This window comes from Rhea americana, unplaced genomic scaffold (genome assembly GCF_003343005.1).
Source record: "Rhea americana isolate MKP2758 unplaced genomic scaffold, rheAme1 scaffold_24, whole genome shotgun sequence".
Classification (NCBI taxonomy): Eukaryota; Metazoa; Chordata; class Aves; order Rheiformes; family Rheidae; genus Rhea; species Rhea americana.
In genome coordinates, this window is record NW_028186357.1 from 2,904,121 (window position 1) to 2,924,095 (window position 19,975).

The window sequence follows — 19,975 nt, forward strand, 5'->3', positions numbered from 1 at the left end:
GGCGCGCGGGGGCCGCTGCTGCCGGGGCGCGGAGCTGAGCGGCCGCGGAGGGCGCCTGCGGCGCAGCCTGCAGCCGAGCGGCTATGCTGCAGCTGCTGCCCAAGTCACTGCCTGCATCTGTTTGCTAGCTGGGAGTCAGTACTAACACACCTCAGAAATTTGTGACGGGAGATGAGTTCTTAAGTGACTTCGCTGTCCTGTGTGCAGTGTCATATGAAAGTGTAAAAGTCTGCYGGCCAGGCCCCAGCGGCATGGGCAGAGCTTTGTATGCAACGGTACTTTATATCGACACACRTGGTTTAGCTGTCCTGTGCAGACAGGAGCCACCTAACAGAGGGGGTTTGGGTGCTGCAGCTCCAGTGAACTACTCCGCTSTCATTCTGAGCAGTTAGGATTACAGCAGGCCGTAGCCAGAGCGGCCGCGCGAGGATGAATGGGCCCTGCTGGCTCATCCAGACTAGCGGGACGCGCGCAGGGCTTGTCTGTGGGAGAACTGGAGCGYGGCCCCGCAAGATGGCTGAGCCCGTGTAGCGGATCCCGTGGCTGAAAGGGACAGTTGCTCTCTTCCTGTTTTTGGTAGCGCAGTTTCATCTATCCTTTGTTTTGGTGCTGATGCTCCTCTGATTCCTCATCCCATGAGGAGCTGGTTCGCTTCCCTGAATTGCCACACCACTGACCTCATCACCAAGCTGCAGTTTTAGCTTTCAAAGCTGATCTGACTGCTGCCRTCCTTCCTTCCTGCTGTGGCCCCAGCCAGAACCTTCACTGGGCAGGCTGAGTAAGGAGAAAATGAACTCCATGCAAAAGTGGGTAGCTTTTTCTTGAATTAGCATGCTGAAACAGCTTGTTGATGGATTCAAGGAGTATTGTCAACAGTACAAGAGGGCAAAAATGTGTGGATGGCAAAGACAGGCCTCCAGCACTTAGAATGGTTTAGGCTGGCAGGAAATCTGAGCCAGATTTTCAGGGCCTTGGGCCTGTTCACGTTAGAGCAGCTCGGGTCAGTCTAACCAATGCCTCTGCTGTACTGTAGTATTCCGGAAAGAGAAGTGCAAAGGAGAAGGTAGAGCTGGAGAAGAGGAGGAGAATATACTATRAAAGTTCACCCTTTAACCTAGCCTCCTGCTGCCTTTGCAACTGAAAGAAATATTTTTTGTTATTAGCAAATCAGATGAATCAAGAGCTAAATATTTTTACTACTGTAATTGTTTAATAAGCCCATCATTTTCTATAGCTATAACTGGAAGGTAATAACTCATACCTTTGTTTTAGGCAGAGAGGAAACATTTTGTATGCCTGTTTGTAGAGGTGTGAGTTTCCCTTTACTCTTCTGGTATATCTTTATGAAATATTTAACAGAGGGGGGGCTACATTAGATGAAGATCTGAATTTAGAATCCACTAGTTGAACTGAAAACAAAGTCATGTTGGAGTTGATGAAGTTAGAGTAAATTCAGCTGCCCTTCTGAAAAAGAATACTTACAGAAGGGATTTGGTATGCTTTGACATCTCATATTAGTTTAATCTGATTTATTTAATGTGCTGATTGCATAAATTCAAAGTTCAAATTTTAAGATTACTTATTAACTCTCTCTAATTTGGCCTTGGATTTATTTACAGTGTATGTTACATGGTTAGAATTTTTCTTATGTGCTCTTCTAACAGTCTACTTTGTTCTAAATTAAACCTGAAATCTTCTGTCCTTCTTTCTCTTTTTCTAATCTTGCTTTTAAATGGATCTTATACAATATTATTACTCTACATAAAAAGGTACTGGCTGGCTTCCTTGTGATATACACACATAGCATTCACTTTGGGTTTGAAATTCCTCATCATTATCTGTTTTCATGGTTCATTGCTCATTTCCAATGACATTGCTATTATCTATGGATTTAGTGTCTTGACCTAAAATGATTTACAAGATACTTGGTTTCCTCTGTTCATTAGAATATGTCATAAGAAATTTATGTAGATTTAAATAATGCTAGCTGAAATCTCTGCTTTTTCTGATTGCTACTGCATGGAAAATAAACATGCAACATATTTTGAGTAAAATACAAATATTAAGGATTCTCTGAAAAGTCAAGCCTCTAAGGAGGCTCAGAAGTCCATCTTAGAGGAGAAGCCCAAGAAGAAAATTTTGGAGCTAAAAGGAAGGTTCAGCTGCACTGATGTGGCACATAGGAAGTTCAGTTTATGAAGTTATCTTCTCCAGGTTCTGTAATCTCCCTTGTCTGATTGGACTAGTGCAACAAGTGAAGACTAGAACGAAAGCAAAAAAAATGGAAAGAGGGAATCTTAGTGGAAACACTACAAAGGATCTTAAATATGCTTGTTTTAAGAACAACATAGTAGTTCATCTGAATCATTTTATAGTAACAGTATTAACAGAGAGCAAATTCTCTTAGGTAACAGTTACCTGTATGAGTGGCATTATTAATTTGCTCAATATTGACTGGCCTTAATTTTACATAAATCTGTGCCAACATTAAACAAGTGAGAAACAGACCTTACAGAAAATATTAGCAGGAGGGAGGGCGATCAGCCACTTAAAATGCCTAGGTTGCAGCTCTTCACTGCAAGTAATGGCTCTATTTAAGTATGCAGTACCTTGAATGAGATTTTGGAATGGTCACATTTTTCCAACATGTCTTTAACACTGTTCTTGTTGAGAATAATAAAGGGGTTGGCAGAAATAATCGCTGAATAGGTTGGAAAAGCCACTAGGCTATCATGGAGATGAGTAGCTGTAGGTAAAATACACGTATGCACTTTTGATTTATACTTCTGTGAACTAGAACTACTCCTTTTGCTCCTGTACTGTATCAGTCTTTGTGATTACACAGGAACTAGTAATGCTATCAGCAATACTAGTTAGCTTCTTAGTGAGCTTCTGTTGTGCTGCTGAAGATGTCATGAATGCCTTATTTTCCAGCGAAAACAGACAAAAAACTAACCTCATTAAAAAAAAAAAAAAAAAAAAAAGGGCTTAAACCTGCAAAAGTATTATTATATCTCAGCAAGCAACATGTCATGTAATTCTGAAATACCAAGTTTGTTTCATTTTAGCCCGCAAATTTACAGACAAGCATGAATGGATATCAGTTGAAAATGGTATCGGAACAGTAGGAATCAGCAATTTTGCACAGGTACTGATTTTTTTTTTCTTTTTTTTTCTTTTCCTCCTACCTAAGCCTGTGATATTAACTTACATATACCTGCTCCTGTCCTTGCTTTGGATAGGTACTGGGTTTTTTATATAATTATTGTTTTAATAGCATATGCAATACACTGAGATTTTGGACTTAGAGCTRTCATATTGTTTATAAACTTAATGCTGCTTCAGCATTCTTTGATAAATTCTTAATCACTTCAGATGAAGCCTATGGAGAGCATATAACCATACAGTTATATGAAGAGGTTGCCATGTACTTTTCAGGCCAAATTCCACTTGAACTTGAATGTTATGCAACTCTTCTGGCTAAAGAACAACTGTGAATTGAAGTACGATGTAGCATATATGTCTTAATCTATGATAATAGCGGTCAGGGGTTCTCTAAGAAGACCAGCAGATATTTTCCCATCCTGCCTGAAGAACTCTCTATATAATCCCTATCGCTCAGCCTTAGGATTATCAATACTATAATAGATAAACAATAATTTGTCACCTGGGGTATGATTTTCATTACATTTTCAGAGATTGGGGTTTTTTAACCAAAAAAAAACCCAAAGTGATTTCCATTATGAACGTGTAATCCTTAAAAAGAATGAGAACTGAAGTGGGAGACAGGTGGCAAGAGAGGGGGGGAGAAAACTTGAATACTCCATTAGTTCTGGAGTTACTGTATCAAATATCTCTTACATACAGTTTCTTTAATGTATGCTTTAATTTATTTGTTTTTCTTTTAAGGAAGCATTAGGAGATGTTGTTTATTGTAGTCTTCCAGAGGTTGGGACCAAGTTGAATAAACATGGTAAGTTCAGCTATAGTTTCTAATGAAATAATCATTATATTTATCCCACTCAACCTTTGCAAAGTTGAATTTTATGAATTAATTTTTTTTTGTTAATACCATTATACATCTTCTGGACGCAAAATTAATTCAGGTATTTCTAAGATAGCAGCTTTATTTTCAGACTCTTAACTGTCAGATAAAACTAAATAAATCTTAGGCCATGCGTAACAGCAGAGACAATCTACCTTTTAAACTGTGAAGACATTTATTTAAAAACTAAATACTTGAAATACGTTTTTATAGTAATTCTATTTATACTCTGGTTTTAAAATACACCTTTTTATGCTTTGATTTCAACTCCTTGCTAGGTTTTAGGCAAGCTTATCTGTGATTCGGCAACTATGCATTTCATGAATTGCAATGTAAGAAACAGTAAGGTTTAATTGATATCAAGCTCTCATTTTTTTGTAAACATACAAACTCATTAATTTTTGGTATCAACTGCAGTGATAGGTTGTTTTACCCATTAGCAACTTAGAAATTGTTACATTCTTAATCATGCAGTTATGTAACTTTATATATTATAGAAGAGTGAGCATTAGCAAGTAGAAAGGAAAAGTCTATTTTGTATTTATATGGAGCACTTATTAGCTTGAGATGTTGCAGAACAAGAATATAAATTTGCTGAGGTAAAATGTCAGGCCTTTCTTTTGACATCTTTCTTGTGTAACGGGTCCCCATAGAACTGTTTCAGCCAAATCTATATGTTGGTTTGAATAGTGAATGTTACACAAAAGCTCTTCCTGTTTAGGGCTTTAATTAACCAACTTGTAGTTTTATTTTATCAGAAGGAATTTCATTTCCATTTAGTTCTTGCTTTCCTACCAGTTCTAGCCTTAATCTAATTCCAGGTCTTCTCTGATTCCTTGTGCTCATGCCTAACTGTCTTCTGACTGCACCACGTTTTTCCAGCCTGTTTTGCTTCTCTGTGGTTTAGAGTTACTCTGATTAATGTTGCCTCAGGTACCGTTTTCATAACTGCATATAAAAAAAAAAAAAAAAAAAAAAGGAAGGACAGCTGGATGGTTCCAGTGTGGTACTCCTAAACACTAATGTGTATTTTCCAATGAGTGTAAATGACATTTGATAGCATTTCCAAAAAAAAGCCCTGAGACTTCTGAAACTATGGCTGCATCTGTTTTGTAGCCAACTTATACAGAGAAAGGTTTTAGTAGTACATAGAAGGCCCATTTAGACCRGTTGCAGCAAGAGCTGGATCATGCTGTAGGGTTTTAACTAAAGGACCAGACAAATATAAGACATATCCATCCCTTCTGTATTAGCCAGATACTATTATAGTAGCCAGTATTTTACAAGTTCCCTAAAATAATTGAGGAGCATAAACTTCAAATTTAGTACTTCTGATCACTGTCATACTGTTGATGACTTCAGCCTCTTTGAAAGTTTCCTTGTTCAATATTAAGGCACTACTTTTATTGGCCAGGTCATCATTAGAGTATCTGTCTACAAAACTAAATCATTTCATATATTCCTCCTAGGAGCATTAAATCATATTCTATGTTTCAGATGAGTTTGGAGCACTGGAAAGTGTGAAAGCCGCTAGTGAACTCTATTCTCCTCTCACTGGAGAAGTGACTGAAATTAATGCTGCCCTTGCAGAAAATCCAGGGCTTGTCAATAAATCTTGTTATCAAGATGGTAAGATGTCATTTTTATCTTTCAATAAAGGATACTGTCTGGAYCCTGACAGTGTTGCTTGCTGTCACAGATAGATATGTGGCTTTTAATTCTTCAAGTTTAATGGTGTGGAGGCTTAAAATTGAATGTATTGAATATAGCTCAAGCCCAATAAAACTTATAGCATGAAAGCATTATTGCAGTCTTGTCCTTGCTGCCAACTTCTTTGTAATGTTTTCTTTTTAGACATGGATTGAGGTTGAATTTAGTTTTATTTCCCTTCACTGCATTTTAATTTTTTATCCTGTAACAGCTCAAGATACTGGAGGGATAGGGTCGGGTGTTTTTCCTCTCTCTAAATAGTATTTCTTTAATGCTGCTGTCAGAGACAATACCACTTTAGCTAACTGGTCTGACTCGGACCACTTCTTGTAACATTTCTTGTAACAGACATTTTTTCAAGTATCTAAACATTACTTTACTGGTATAAGACAGTGAAGTCCTGCTGATTCTACCACAGTGTTACAGAATTTGTATGGGGAATTTTTATGAGGGAGTATTTTTCTAAGGAAGTAACATGAATATCTCTTTCTAGTAGGATATTAGCAACTGTGTTTCTTTCTAATTTCTTAATTACAGGTTGGCTTATCAAGATGACTGTGGAAAACCCCACTGAACTTGATGAACTGATGAATGAAGATGCTTATGAGAGATACATAAAATCTATTGAGGACTGAGCTGGAATACTGAAATAAACCCTTATAAAATATTTCAGTGTAGTTTGTCATAAATCAGTGGAAAAAAATCAGTTTGGGCAACCTGAAAAATGTATCACTTATCACATACAAGATAAGTAATTGCAGTGCTAAAATGTTTAACATCTGCAAACTGACTAGGGCTTTTTCTTAATCTAAATTGCCTCATTTATGTAACTTTGAGACTTCCAACCTATGCTATTTTGGAAAGCAAAAAATAYATTTGTTAAACTAGGTACCTCCCAAGTGTCATTTGACAATCCAATTTAATATACAACAGCCTTAGTATATTAACATGGTAACTCTGTAATAGGCACATGACTTATTTTATATTGTGAACTACAGCTTTCCCTATTTTTTTTATACTCCTAAGATAGTGGAAAAGCAGTGTCTCCCTAACCTTTTAATATTTTTCCTAATTATAGTTACCAAGATGATACCAAAAAGGAGAAGCTATACAAACTACCTCTCTGATTTTTACACGTTGTACTACTTCACAGATCTAGAATCCCGTATGTTTTCCCCCCTCACTTTATTATGTAATCAAATAGTTAAGCCCTTACAAAGGTATAGTCCTTGTCTTCTGACTTACTGTCTTAGTATGCAAAACTCACACAATGATACAGTTTATTAGGGTTCTCAAGTGGATGGTTTAGACCGTATTTCTTGTCTAGACTAAGCAAACACTATGTATGTCACAAGTAATTAAGGAATTTTACCTCTTGTGCTTAGCAATTGTGGTGATCTCAGAAGAGCAGTCTTAGAAACTCTGTGATCAGTAATACTTTGGTTTATAATTTAAACCTATATGCCTATCTCTAGGAAGAAGTATGTGCGCTGCTGCCATGAGGACATAATGGGAATAAACTGAAACTTTCATTTCCTAAACCAGTAAACTAAAGCAGCTGACTCCGTTACACTTAACCTTTAATGAATTCACAAATATGCATTCAAATTTGATGTGACATCTAAGGGCAGGGCTGAGTTGTGCAGACTAACATTTGGGGAAAATCCAAGAGTTCAACAGAGCTCTAAACTAAAGCTTTTGTCCCCTATTTTACAATAGTGGTTTTAAGTAACCACAAAACAACAGGAGCATAAATGAAGCATATTTAAGTTGATCTAAGAGGAAACAGGAATGTTTAATCCATATAAGAAGACAAAGGTAGGGTTATAATTTCTTTGGAAGTTACTTTGATACTGCAGCCATGCTAGATGGGCTGAAATATACCGCAGGTTATACAGGAACTTCTTTTTAAAACTTTATWATATATAAAAATGTAGGCCCTATTTTAAGATCTGAAAGGATGTTAAAACAATTCATGTTTTTTTGAAATCTGAAGATCTAAAGCTTTCCTAAACAAGTCTCAGGTGAACCCCTTGCCAAGAGACAGATCACTCTATGTCTAAGACAAGACTCTCTCTTCTTACAAATTTGAACTGGAAAGTGATTAAGAAGAAAGTGTGTGTTTGGTTGTTCTAGAGGAGTCCTGCCTTGGCAATGGTGGATAAGCAAAAAGCTCAAGTAAACCTGAATTAAGTGCTTTAATAATGGTGAGTACTTAACCATTATTCACAGCATCATGAAGTATTCCTGAGAGACCTGTGACAACAGTCAAGGCCTGGAGACATGGAATTTTGATCCTTGTCTCTGTTACAAACTCCATGTTAGTTTCGGTCTTTAACTGCCCTGTGCACCTTCTGAAAGGAAATTTTCATTCAAATTAGAATGAGTGCAGGCTAATGAACATAGGAATGCATGAAAATGTTTCAGGTTGTTGTTTCTTCAGCTCTACTCTCTTCATCTTCACAAGGGAGTAATTAATGATATGCCCTTCATTTGCTGCCATATATGACCTTTTTGGATTTCCCTTTAAGGTTAGTCTGGAGCATTGTAAAGCATTATGTACATTTGCGTTGAAAATATTTGTATTCTTTCCTTTTGATCAATGAAATATGAAAGAGTCACTCCTGTAAATCCCTAAGAAACTAATCACATAACTTGAGAAATAGTAGAAACTGGAAAGTCTGGTCTCTCCCTCAAATTTTGCCCTCATCTGTGTATTAGTAGAGTTTATAAGATACACATAAGCATGAATAAATGACAACTTTCTGGAGAAGCCATCTGAAGCAGAATTCCACCTTTCTTTTATGCCAAACAGYTGGAAAAGGGATGTCCTTTTGTTTGAGGACCACAAACCTCTCTGTTCCTGGCTCTTTTAGAGTTTGCTATGACCTTGAAGTGATTTATTAAATCTCCCAGTACTACTGCAAGTAGGAGCAGCGATACRTAGGTGCCTTTCTTCTTGCTGAGGGCTTAGGTATTCTGCAACTATTTAGACCAAAGGGCATCTATTGAAGTGAGTATTGTTTTCATATCTTTGTATAAGCTACCTAATTGCCTGAACTACATTACAAAAGGAAATTATTCACCTGTGTTTGATACATACTACCCAGGTAGGACTCCTAGACCTCAAGCAATCCCCCAGTTTCACTAAACTCATCAGAAGCAAACTTCAGGCAGATCAGTGCGTACTGATTCAAGCCAGACTCTGCAAGAGCGAGAATGCAAAACAAACTTACCAACGTGAATCCATAATGAAGACTTTTAATAGAATTATCAAAGAGATGGAGTGAATATGTATCAGTTTTGGACTATGACATACTTGATTATAAACACTTTTGTATAAATTGGCGGGGGTGGGGGTTGTTTGACAGTATGTGCTCCTGTAGAAAATGAATAAAAGAGATGATTTTTCACAATAAAAACACTGTCTCTGGCCTCAAGTCTTGATTCTGAGGGGAGACATATAAAGTATCTTTAACAAAGAAGCTTGAGAACTTAAAAATTAGTGGATGCTAATAGACTGAGTAGGGAGATTGGTTTTATAGCAACTTACAATTTCCATGTTTCTCCTAAAAGCAGTAATTAAGTCTCTATCTCATAGGGGTTAACTGCATCATCACCTTACCTCTTGTCAACATCTCTTTTCTGCTCCACAAATACYACCCCCCTTTTTATTTCAAATTATCTAGGTGAATAATACAAGCTAAACTTTAAGCTACACTTTTCAATTCATACTCAGTTTTGAGGATTTTTATCTATTTCAAACCTGAAAGCATTGCACACCTAAAATTTTGTCTGTTTTCCAACCAATAAAATACTTCCTCTCCCTATGAATCTTGACACATCATGTATATAACAAAGATTATGTATTGTTATTTATAGGAAAAAAAACCAATGGTATGCAACTGAAAGAACAGAAATACAGAAATAGTAACAAAGGAAAATGGACCACCTGCAGTGCATATTTTGGAGAAGAGAAAGAAAAAAATAACAATGCTACATGATTAATCAATAACATGAGTTCAGCGAGGGTGGAATGCGCCAAGCTGTCAAATGGTAACATGCAGATTTAAATCACTCCAAGTTGAAAAAGAAATCATCATATACTTCCACCACACGGTGGCACTCAAAACGTTAACGATGATAGCAGTACAGTGGAAAGAGAGAGAGGACTGGGAAGAGAGGTCAACCCACTTTTCCGCTTCAGCAGTTTTTTTCTCTAAAAGGCACTGCATTGACGACTGAGCTTCAGTGTCATTTAATTTCCTAAATCAACTTCAAGACCAGAAGAAAATTAAACTTATTTTGCTTGTCTGAAAATGTTTAAGAATCACTCCTCCCAGAACTACATGTAACAAAACAATTCACTGCAACCTCATTTTATCAGCTTTCTTCTCCCTTGGTCTCCTTTTCCTGTTTCCTGCAGCCTGTATAACACTGTCAGCTTGTCAAGGTAGGGATTTGACAAGGAGAGAGGTGGCATCTAAAATTTTACCAAATTCTAAGAATAGTGCTATCCACTACATCAAAAGAGTCTTTTAATTAATCCAGCAGGGATTCATTGGGAGCTTTGGCAAACATATTAGTCCACCGAAGTAACAGGCAAATTTGCTTTTAACATTAATGGAAGCTGAATCAGTCTTAGAGAGACTGCAAAATTCACCCAAAGAACAGAGGACCACTTTTACAGAGAACAGCGATGTATTTTAATGTGGTGAAATGCAAATCRGTTAATGGAAAACTGAACATCTTTTGGAATGCCATTCCTAGGTAATTAGACCTCATGGATATAAGAGAATTTGGAAAGCACTTTGAGAAAGACACAGGGCCTTATCGATGTAAATTACCAGCAAGGTATGCTGTAGATGGTATGAGCTGGAGACAAAATTGAAAGCAGCCTAGATTGCCTGTGAGTGCCCTGAATGCATTTTCTTTACTGTCTCCACATATTTCAGACAGTATCCTAGCATAAAGCATTGGCAGGGATATTTAGTCAGGGGTATTTGAACCGGTTAGTCTCCTCTCCCTGATAAAGGATAATTCAGTCATCTGATCTATTTTAATGCAATACTAATGTTCTACATCCTCTGCTATTAGCCTGTTTTGTAATTTGTTTATAGTGTTTAATTATTTATACTATTGGATGTATTTCACTCAGAGATCCATTTTAATGGAGGTACAGCACTTTAACCTTTCTCTAACCATGAAAAACAATCYACAAGGTAGAAGGACAAGGCTGCACTTCTTAGAACACAAGTGTGTTCCTTCTGTCAGTTATTACTCCCTCTCTTCTTCACTGCAGGTKTCTGATCAGGAGAAAATGACTGAGAATTAAATATTCTTGGCAATATGACAACCCCTTAACTTGTGTCCCAATTGGTAGAGCAAAGTAGAGCAAAAACTGACAAAACCGCTCTAATAGCACCACTGCCTACCTTTCTTTTTGCTTTCATGCATGATCCTCAGCAACAACTGAAATGCTTTTGTCAGCTTTTTATTACACTACAGGGAATTTCTTAAATCAGACTGATAAACATGTTCACACAATAAAGACAAAAATTCAGGATTTTTTTTTTCTACTCTCCCATTATCTTCCATAGGTTCATCTCCACTAGTAGGTATATCATTGTGTTTATACACACATTCTGCTCTCTCCTGCCATAAATTATGATTTTATTATGTAAGTATCACTGGTTATGTCAATCACAGGTACCATCAGCAGAGTGCAGTTGCAGCAAAGAATCTAAAGCAATTATATAAAATGCAAGTGCATCTCTTCCACAGTTACTGCCTTTTCTTTGGATTCTGCCTGCTGGAGGGGAAAGGCATGGAGATGAAAGGGAGCAAGAAGATGGGTTCAGGAAGACCATGAAGATGGGATGAAGCTCAGTTGGTACAATGAAAGTAGAGTACTTAACGCTCGAAAAGATCCCTTTTCCTTCACCTGCAAAGACTGGCTCAGGAATAAACTGAAAAAGGAAGACCTCATAACTAACTGAGTAAAGTTTTTCCATTTCTACCCAGACCAAATTAAAGAAACCTACATCACCCCAGCTGTGTAGTAACATACCCTATGGATTATKACTTGGTTGGGAGTAATTGCACATATTCTTCCAATGCACTGATGTAGCAAAGAGGTAACTGATGGACAAAATGCTCCAGCTGCTCTTTCTCTACCACCTGCTTTTTGGACACAGGCCTCTGCTTCTGTGTGATTTACAGAAGTACTATTTCAGATAAAGAATAGAACAGTCTCACATGAGAATGATGTAAAACTACGCCTTTTTTTCCATTTAAGAAYACTGTCACGTTGTTATAATCTTAAACCAGAGTTGTCACCTTTCAACTTCAAAACTATTCATAACTGCAGTTCTAAATTCAAAGTAGAGGCCTTAGCAAAGAGAACAGGAATATTACATTCTAGTATTCTGATTATTATACTCTAACATATATATAGTGGTACCTTAAGAAAACAGATCTAGAGTCTATATTTTATGTGAGCTAAGAGTTTGCTTTTAGTCAAAAAGATTAGCTTCACATTTAATCAGAAAACATTCCTTGGGGGAGGGAAGAAATCTGGGGTTATATTTTATTTAATTTGCCTTTCCAAAGACGTCAAGAACAGTAATAACAATATACAGACAACTAAGCAGACATTTCTGTAAGAATATAGTAAAACAAGTTATGTTGTACTGAAAAATAAGTCATACAAAATATATGAGAACAGATATGTAACTTTCATTCTCCCTATGATTATGTAGCTATCTATCATATAGAAGGGCTAAAAAGTTCACTCAGCAAAAAGCTGACATCTGTTCATGACACTGTAAGATAAGGTGCTATCTACTAGAAGACTGAAACCTTATGCTTTATAAGAATTCAAGAAACAAGTATTCTGAGCCCAGCAATTGACAAGGAAAGACTTTTTATAAGAGCCTAAGATTCGCTTACTAATATCTAGATAGCTTCAGTTCTCTATCACCATCACCAGGGGAGAAAGTATGTGTTGATTAGAGAGAGAATACTACTGTTGTTACTGCTCAGTATACATGGGACTTAGAAAGCTTCCTCCTTCAGCACTGGATAATTTAAATTTTTTACGATAGAGCAAACACAAACACAGTTCTCATGCATCTCACAAATCCCCCCCACCCCCAATGACAGCCACTCCCTCCAAGAAAGATTTAATCCTGTACCTTCTAGTACCTACAACTGGCTTTTGGCAGCTACACATTGAAACTGTAAAGAGAACGCTCCAATTGTTGCCAGCTACTGTAATGATGCAAAACTGGGACAGAGTAAAACCACAAGCAGTTAAAATACAGACATCCTGTTCTGAACTACAGAACACTATACTGGCTATGTCTGTAAACTGCGTTAAAGACACAAGACTACAAAACTAACTACATACATTTACACCAACCAAAAATTTCATCTGATCTTGAATAACAGTTATACTTAACATTACTTTCAACAAATCAGAAGACCAGATTTCCAAAATAACTCACCATACATCAGCTTCCATAGAAGACACTCTTAATGGAGACTATTTGAAGACAACTCAATTTCAAAACCTGGCCCAAAGGTTAAATACTTGCCTTCAGATGTTAAGGTACATCACCTAATATATTCCTATGTGTACTACGGATAAATCAGAACTTTTTTTTAGAATTGCCAACCAAAAGGAACTCACGTTTACTCAGTTAAAATAGGTTCATATTTACGACACAATCAATTTTCATCATTCATCTTTAATGACAGACAGAAGCTACAGGTTTATAAATATATATTTTCCATAGTTGTGACAACCAGTGACTAGATATAATTTTAGTGGAAAATAGTCTGAAATACAGTAAGGCTGGACAAATTACAAGGCATTATTACAAAAAGTTGATTCTGAACTTTTGGTGACATTGTATTATTTTTTACAAACATTAAACACTTTTTAGTGTGGTATAAACACTGCAGAGGAAACAACCAAAAGCAGCTTACCAGTTCAGTTTAAAGTTAAGAAACAACTTTTTTTAAAAAAAACAAAGTCAAAGTAAATCAAAGCAACAACAATGACAAAAATTTGCATGTTRCAGAACATTGTCTTGAACAGGCAATATCACTGAGAAAAATAATTTGTTTAACACTGTAGGAGAAAAGTTAGGTTGGTTTAAATCATTTCAAGAATAGTTAATCTTCTATCACAGTAGTCAGTTTCCCTGCACTACAGCATGGATTTCAACCCAGATGCAGGTAGGTTTTTGCATTCAAGTAGAGCCCATTTCATATCAAGCTATACCTTGGCCGTCTTAAAACGTAGGAACTTCATGGGAGGGTCCACCTCCATCTAGAATTACAGATTTTATACAAACATCCATTATACCACAGTTTAGAAACTGGACTTGAGAGTAATCCCAATGAATTTCCATTCAACTACTTGAGCGCAATTTTGAAAACAAATATATAAGCTTTGTCAATTTAAAACTGTAATATAATTCAGCTTATTTCTATGATACGGAGATGAGTGTAAAACTCACAGAAATAACACAACAAAATTTTTCTTTCTGGAAGGTAAAAGAGTAGGGAAAGGTGTTACGCATGAGACTTAATAATCCAATTTTATGAGTTATTATTTTGTTACCACAGTTCAAAGGAGAATGATTATGACTTTGTGAAGTCAGACTAGACAAAAAAGAGCCTAAAAATATAATGCTATTTAAGACAAATTTTCCCTACTGATGCATTTAACAAAATATTCTATACACAACACAGATACAGAAACTTTAACCATTGAAATTAATCCCTACAAAAACAAGTGTACCACAATATTGCATAGAAAAAAATCCCTGGTATAAATATGCTTGCACTGGAGACTAGGACTTCTTGCCTTACTTATCAAATCAAAGCACAAAAAATTTTAAAAAGCACATCTCACAGTTTTATGACATTTTTCTTAAYGATATTCTTTGGAATTACTAGTGTATGTGTTAAGCATATTTTTATTTTGCGTGCTATTGTTTAATATTAAAAGATTAAAATTCAAAGTAAAACTGCCTTCCACTTCCCTCAATAAACTGTAATGTGAAAGAATTTTCCTATGATGCATGAAAATAAAATCAGATCTTTCTCAAAAAGAGAAAGCTCAAACAAAATCACTAAGAGCTGAATGAATAGGATACTCATATAAGATAAAGTGAAGGTTTGGACCTGGATTTTCCTATAAAATAGTTTAAAAACAATGTTTGAAATTTGAATAAAGAGTCCAGCCTCAGGAATAGCCAATGATTTCATAGTTCAGTATTCACTTTGATTGTGAAAGACCTACATTCAAGTCCATACATGAAATTAGGAAGTACTCTTTGCGCTTAGCTATTTCAGAGCAATTCTCTCATAAGCTGATCCTGAAAAAACATTCCTATTGAAACAGATATGCTTCCTTGAACATGTTTCAATTTTGAAAAATCACCATATTACATTAAAAAAAAATCCCAATCAGCTCTGTATAAGACTATTCCTCTTTTACTTCCTAACTATTTATGTTCATAAAGCTTTAATTTCACTGTTCAAAATATTTTCATTTCAACAAGTTATGCTTTCATATTTTCAGATCATGTATATATGAAAGGCATACAGAATTACTGATGATTTGCCAAAAAGCCATGCAGGATAATTTGAAGATAGAAGTCATTTTCTTCAGATATTCCTTGCAGTGAGTACTTTAATGATACAAACCGTGCAGACAGATTAAAGCCATCCGTAAGTATTAACAATATGGATTATGCAGCATCAAACAAAAAAGATGGTCATGTCTACATAAATACGTTTCATAAAAAACTAGAATTTCTGGTTTCACATGGAATATATATTTAGAATTATAGATATAAGAGGTAAATATATACAATAAATTTATTTTCTTATATTAAATATAGTCACAGTTTTGTGTTTGTTTTTAACTTAACTACATAATTTTAGTAGTGTACCAGAGACAGGTTTTCCTCACTGTATTGTCCTTCATTGCAATACAGGAAAAAGTTATCAAATTCTTCTGTCTTCCACTGATACAAGATTTCTGGCACAGGTGAAAATGYGTGGAATTAGAATTATTATATTTTTATTATAAATTTCATTTTAGTGTGAAAGCCATTATTGGACTTTGGCAGGGGAATTAAGGAACACATGAGATTTCTTATTTGTAAATGTCAAAAGGCACATTAAGCTAATCAATATATATTAAATAATATGTCAGAAAGCAGACTGAGTATTTCACCAGATTACATTAAAATATAGAATTAACAGATGTTTGCCTGTTGGCTCTATCAAAAAAACATTTCACATGTCTGTAAAGTGCTCGTACTTATGCGTGAAGAAACATTTGTTCATTCAAGTGATACATTTTCCCCTCACATACAAAGAAATAATTTTTAAAAATGTGTGTACTTATTCTGTTGTTTAATAAGATACTGAGGCACACACATTCATATGAAAAAATATTTGTCAATAGTAACAGGAGAAAAAAAATCACCAGAAATAAGGTGCGTTCACTGAAAATAAGCACATCATATTTTCAATTGCTGTTTTTTACGCTAGTATACCGTATTATGTTTAGCTGGCTGAAATTTTGGTTACTTCATTGTTCTGATTCCTGGTATTCTGTTACAATTTCTAATAGTTAGAGTAGATTTAAAAAAATATTGCCATAAAAGGTATAGAATCACATGCAAAAAAATCTATCAGTTTAAGCATGAAGCAGCAAACATCAATGTGCATCAGACATATAATACAACTTGACTTACTGTATAAAGTATCATTGTATTGCACAAAAAATAACATGGCACATTTCACAAAGCTAAAATTTTGCACAATAAGTAACAGACACATTTTTACATCTCCAAAGACATAAGCAATAAATAATTCACTTAAAGTATGCTATCTAAGGATTATTGCCTTGCCTAGACATTCTAGTATCACTTGGAAAGGAAGGTAGCATTAGCTGACTTGCATAAATAGAAAAACATAGAGTCAACATTTTCCAGAGAAATGTTGGCTTGAAAAATCAGTGACCTCCTGGAAATTATTTCAGATCTTTCACTTTGAGAGAGAAAGTTAATTTTGTGGAACTATCACCTTTAGACAAATGAATTAAAGTTTGTCTTGCTCTTGCTTACATAAAAACAATTGATGTCCTACCAATTTTARAAGTATGCAATCCAGCACAAGCTTTCCCCTCAAAGTTTTCATTTATGTAAGTATGACATAATTGTTACTTGGTATCTTTTCTAAATTTTATCTGTTTATCATAAAGCTTCTAGCAAACCACATATAGCATCTACAGGATTGGAACCATATATAAACACTGTCGGTGGTGAAAATGCTCACAAAGTGCAACTACACGTTTTTATAAATCTGAATAAATCTTGCTTCAAAATAAATTAATGTCATAGAAATGAAAACAATGTATAATCAAAACAGTGCAGTTCTGGCATATGCTAGTGGTAAGTTACTGTTAAAACCCCTCAAATTCATTAGTAGCATTCTCTAGTCAAAGCCAACTGGGACCACATCAGCTTTCCAGGCTTTAAAAACTAAGTGTTTACAAATGCTTCCAGAAAACTATGCCTTTTACTGGAGATGCACAGTATACCATAGATGTCTGTGTTCATGTTCAAATCCATAAAGTTACCCACAAAACTTAATGCTAAGGATAGACAAGCTGTTTGAAAACTCAGGAGTCTGTTCTTTTTGCAAAACATTCTTGTAGGTGTGCTACCTCCTAAAATGTTTAATTTTCAGATTTATATTTGACAAAGGGAGCCATAAATAAAACAAAAATCCAAAAATCCCCCCAAAATTTAACTGAAAGCTACAGTATTAAGTTTACCTAAGTAAGGATAAAAATGGGGTAGTAGAATAACTTGCTAGCATACTTGACGCATGTACACCTTTAAGTATTCCAAATTTAAACAATTTCAGCTACAACTGCTGTAAGAAGATTTTTTTGTATGATCACAGGCCTGTAGATACTATTAAAAAAAATACAATGAAAATTGCCATTGACTGCAAAATAATTTTGGAAGTTCRGAAGTTCTATAATTAAAGTTATTCGTTATTCAAAATGGTTTTATCACCATTTATACTTCCAAAGCCATTACAACAGTAAATAGGAAATCTTGTTAAACCAAAATAAYTATAACCAAAATTACAGCACTGATTAATCCAAAATGTGTAAAAACTACTTTTTTTTTTCTCCAAGCAACAGCATTAGAAAGTGTCAGTGTTATCAATTTGAGTGATAGCTGTTGGTTTACTATTGGGGTAAAAAGGCCAAGTAAAACTGTTTTGGAAAGCTRTAACACAAATAAAAAAGGAGTTTGGCTATATTTTCACAGATTTCAAAGTGCTTTCAAACAAACACAGGTCCTTTTCCTTCTCTCCAGTATTAAGGCTCTTTTAAATAAGGTTAGCTAAAAGACAGTAAGGCTTTCTTTATCATATACACTACTTGATATGCTTTAAACATGAACAGTTTAAGAATGTACTCCTGCAATCCTGGCTTTATAAATTTGTATTAGCAGTACATACAGTTACTGCACTACAGGATCAGGGCCTTAATATTCTAAAATGTGAAATACTCAGTAGAATTTTGACAATTTAATTATATTTTGTTTTTATTAAAAACACAGGGATGAGAAAACTGGTTGGAAATTAAAACCAAGCTACTGATAACAGAAAGGCTACCCTTGCTATTATTATTAGAGTTGGGGGGAGGAAGGTCTAGAGAAAAGTGCTCTAATTCCATGAATATTCCAGTTCTTTTCTTCCCAGAATCCAGAAGTTTAATTATTCTGCCTGAGCCAACCCCTCAGGAGACAAAGTGCTCTCAATTCTAACATAAGTCAAGAGGTTCTAAGAGAACATAAATCAAGCCCTTTGGGACACTTATCTCTTACAAGGAATATGTAATTTTAACTACACTTTTGTTTCATTTCTAAGCATTCTAAAGAACTACTAAAACATTAAAGRCCTGATCTTACAGCCCTTCTGTTTAGAAGATCACACTGTCATCAGTTTTATTSTTCTCAGAGGTAATACATGTAGAGKTCCCTCTCCTGCAAACACACACATGACTAAGTCTTTGAAAATTAGCACCCAAATTTGGCACCAGTAAAATCTGTATTCAGCTGAACTCCTGAAAAAGTTAAAAAATGAAAATACTCTGTTCACTCTTAATATAATTTAAAATATAGCTTTAAAGGCAGAAGTCAGCATACTTTGATTTCAATGTTTTTATTGATAAATCTTTTTAAATGGCAAGATATGACTTTTCTTCTATTTGACTAAATTTAAATGGCTTTATGAACTCTGTGGTTTACTAGAATTATTACAAAAAAAATGTAGGGCATTTTTTGAAAAAGCTAGCTCCTGCACTGATACATTAGCATAATAAACTGTTAACAGAAACTTAAAAGGTTGCTTGAGATTCAAACTAAAAGTATGGATTCAACTCCTGCCTTCCCTGGTTCCTTTGGTGGAATGTCCTGACAATCCTAAAGACCCAAACACAAGCAGCTTTATGGGAGAAACTATACTGAAACAAATACAAAATTCTCACAAACCTTTATGAAAACATACCAAGACATTTTTAACACATTAGTTTTCAAAAATCTCTCAGTAGATTGCATTTCAATATGATGCTGTTTTCTTACCACTTTTCTAAATCTCCTCATACATAAGATAAGGCTAAAGAATGTTTTAAATCTTCCTTTTAGCTCATTAAATCATGTTTGTAGCAGGAGAAATAAAACCATACAGTTACTATTCTGTATTCYCTTTTGTGTTTAATATCATAATCTTTCCCCAGTAAGGCCCTTAACCCAGAATGGCAATTAACACAAATGAATCTCTGTCCACCTGGACATTCAATCARTGGGGCTCTGAATGAGGATCCAGCATCTTCCTGGAGCCAAGCTTTGCTTAAGCAAGATTAGGCAAACAGGATGCCCTATGATACTTCTTTCTGTGCTTCCAGATCTGATCCTGTGGACACGAGAGCCGTCACTCTTGGCCTCCAGCACCCCAAGAGGATTTGTCTGCACCCCTGGTTCAGCCTAGAAAATTCTGCAAACGTCTACAGCCTCTCTCCCCTCCACACCCCCGAAATTAGTTCTCCAAATCTTTTTTTTTTTTTTTTTTTTTTTTTTTTTTTTTTTTTTTTTTTTTTTTTTTTTTTTT

The 19,975-nt window shown here is 35.3% G+C and overlaps 1 protein-coding gene across 1 annotated transcript; it reads left to right on the forward strand.

Moving 5' to 3' along the window:
- Positions 1-2,992: 2,992 nt before the first annotated feature.
- Positions 2,993-6,422, forward strand: GCSH (glycine cleavage system protein H; the record flags this gene model as incomplete). The annotated part of the gene is made up of 4 exons (XM_085306419.1): positions 2,993-3,148; positions 3,910-3,973; positions 5,543-5,674; positions 6,293-6,422. Coding segments are annotated over 4 exons (450 nt in total), but the record flags the coding sequence as incomplete, so codon positions are not given.
- Positions 6,423-19,975: the final 13,553 nt, after the last annotated feature.